Genomic DNA, 1,415 nt, shown 5'->3' on the forward strand with positions numbered 1-1,415 from the left:
GTGTGTGTGTGTACTATATATATATATAGTGTACATATTTATATATATATAAGTGTGTTTGTGTTTATTTGTGTGTGTTTGTATATATATATATATGGTGATGTATACAGACATATATTTATGTGAAGATGATTACGGCCTGCAAACCCCTCTATACGTACCACACACCCAGGTGATACGCATGAAGTCCCTATTAACGCGAGGCATAGGGGTGCACCATGCGGGACTGCTGCCTATTATTAAGGAGATGGTGGAGATGCTCTTTGCACGTGGACTAGTTAAGGTGCTGTTTGCCACAGAGACCTTTGCGATGGGCGTTAACATGCCTGCACGCTGTGTCGTGTTCGATCAGGTGTGTTGTGTGGTTACTAACCAGTGTAGCTGGATGTGTGCATATATTCATAGATTATCATACATGTATCTCTGAATCCCATTGTGACTAGTATATGCACGCATACATACATACATAGGTAATTATGCATGTATTTCTGAAACGGTTTCGGCTGTGTCTGTGGATTAGAGATTCTGACCTGGACATTGGGTTGTGTATATGACAGTACATCGCGTGACTGTGTAATCCATACGCACATCAATAGACGGAAACGTGGCCTCAGAGATACCCCATGTGCATCTGTACCGCTTTTGATTCATTCGCATTCAATTAACAGTCCGAAAGTTCTGTACAGGTTGTCATAGCAACCTACTGCTACTATGAGCCTGTGCAGTCCTTCACACACCCACACACACATTTCGACTAAGAAGTGTCTGCAACGAAACCCAATCCGTTCTATATGTATTCGCATTCCGTTGACAGGTGCGTAAGTTTGATACCGGTGGCCATAGAAACCTTCTGCCTGGAGAGTACATCCAGATGGCTGGGCGTGCGGGGCGACGAGGCTTAGACCCAACGGGAACCGTGATTCTGATGTGCAAAAACGTAAGGCAATGTATATAAACACGTCAAGTCGATGCGTAAAAACAAAAAATCGATGCCTGAAATATGTGATATGTTAAGTCGGTATATGTAATAACGGACAGTCGATGTGTGAAAACGTGAAGTCGATGTGTGAAAACGTGAAGTCGATGTGTGAAAACATATGCTACGTAGTGAGCGAAAACGTAGTCTGATATGCCAACGCGTATGCCAAAATGAATCAGTCTCATCCGAGTTCGAGTTACGGCTAGACCCACGCGTGCACGACGAGTACATTGTGTGTTTACCTACCGCTCTGCCGGCCCAATCCACCGATGGAAACCCGTTAACGTATTGAAGGTCTCATCAGAAACAGAATGGGACACACAGATAGATAGGGTTTTACCTTTGCTATTTACGCTTGCACGAGTAGTGTATTGTTTGTTTGCTATCACCCCTTAGTAGAGGTGTTCGTTCGTATCGGTAGGTTGGTTCCACTTCA

The 1,415-nt window shown here is 43.9% G+C and overlaps 1 protein-coding gene across 1 annotated transcript; it reads left to right on the top strand.

Moving 5' to 3' along the window:
• Positions 1 to 181: 181 nt before the first annotated feature.
• SARC_15028 (hypothetical protein) lies at positions 182 to 937 on the top strand (the record flags this gene model as incomplete). Its single annotated transcript, XM_014290841.1, has 2 exons — positions 182 to 352; positions 815 to 937. Coding segments are annotated over 2 exons (294 nt in total), but the record flags the coding sequence as incomplete, so codon positions are not given.
• Positions 938 to 1,415: the final 478 nt, after the last annotated feature.

This window comes from Sphaeroforma arctica (genome assembly GCF_001186125.1).
Source record: "Sphaeroforma arctica JP610 unplaced genomic scaffold supercont1.5492, whole genome shotgun sequence".
Classification (NCBI taxonomy): Eukaryota; class Ichthyosporea; order Ichthyophonida; genus Sphaeroforma; species Sphaeroforma arctica.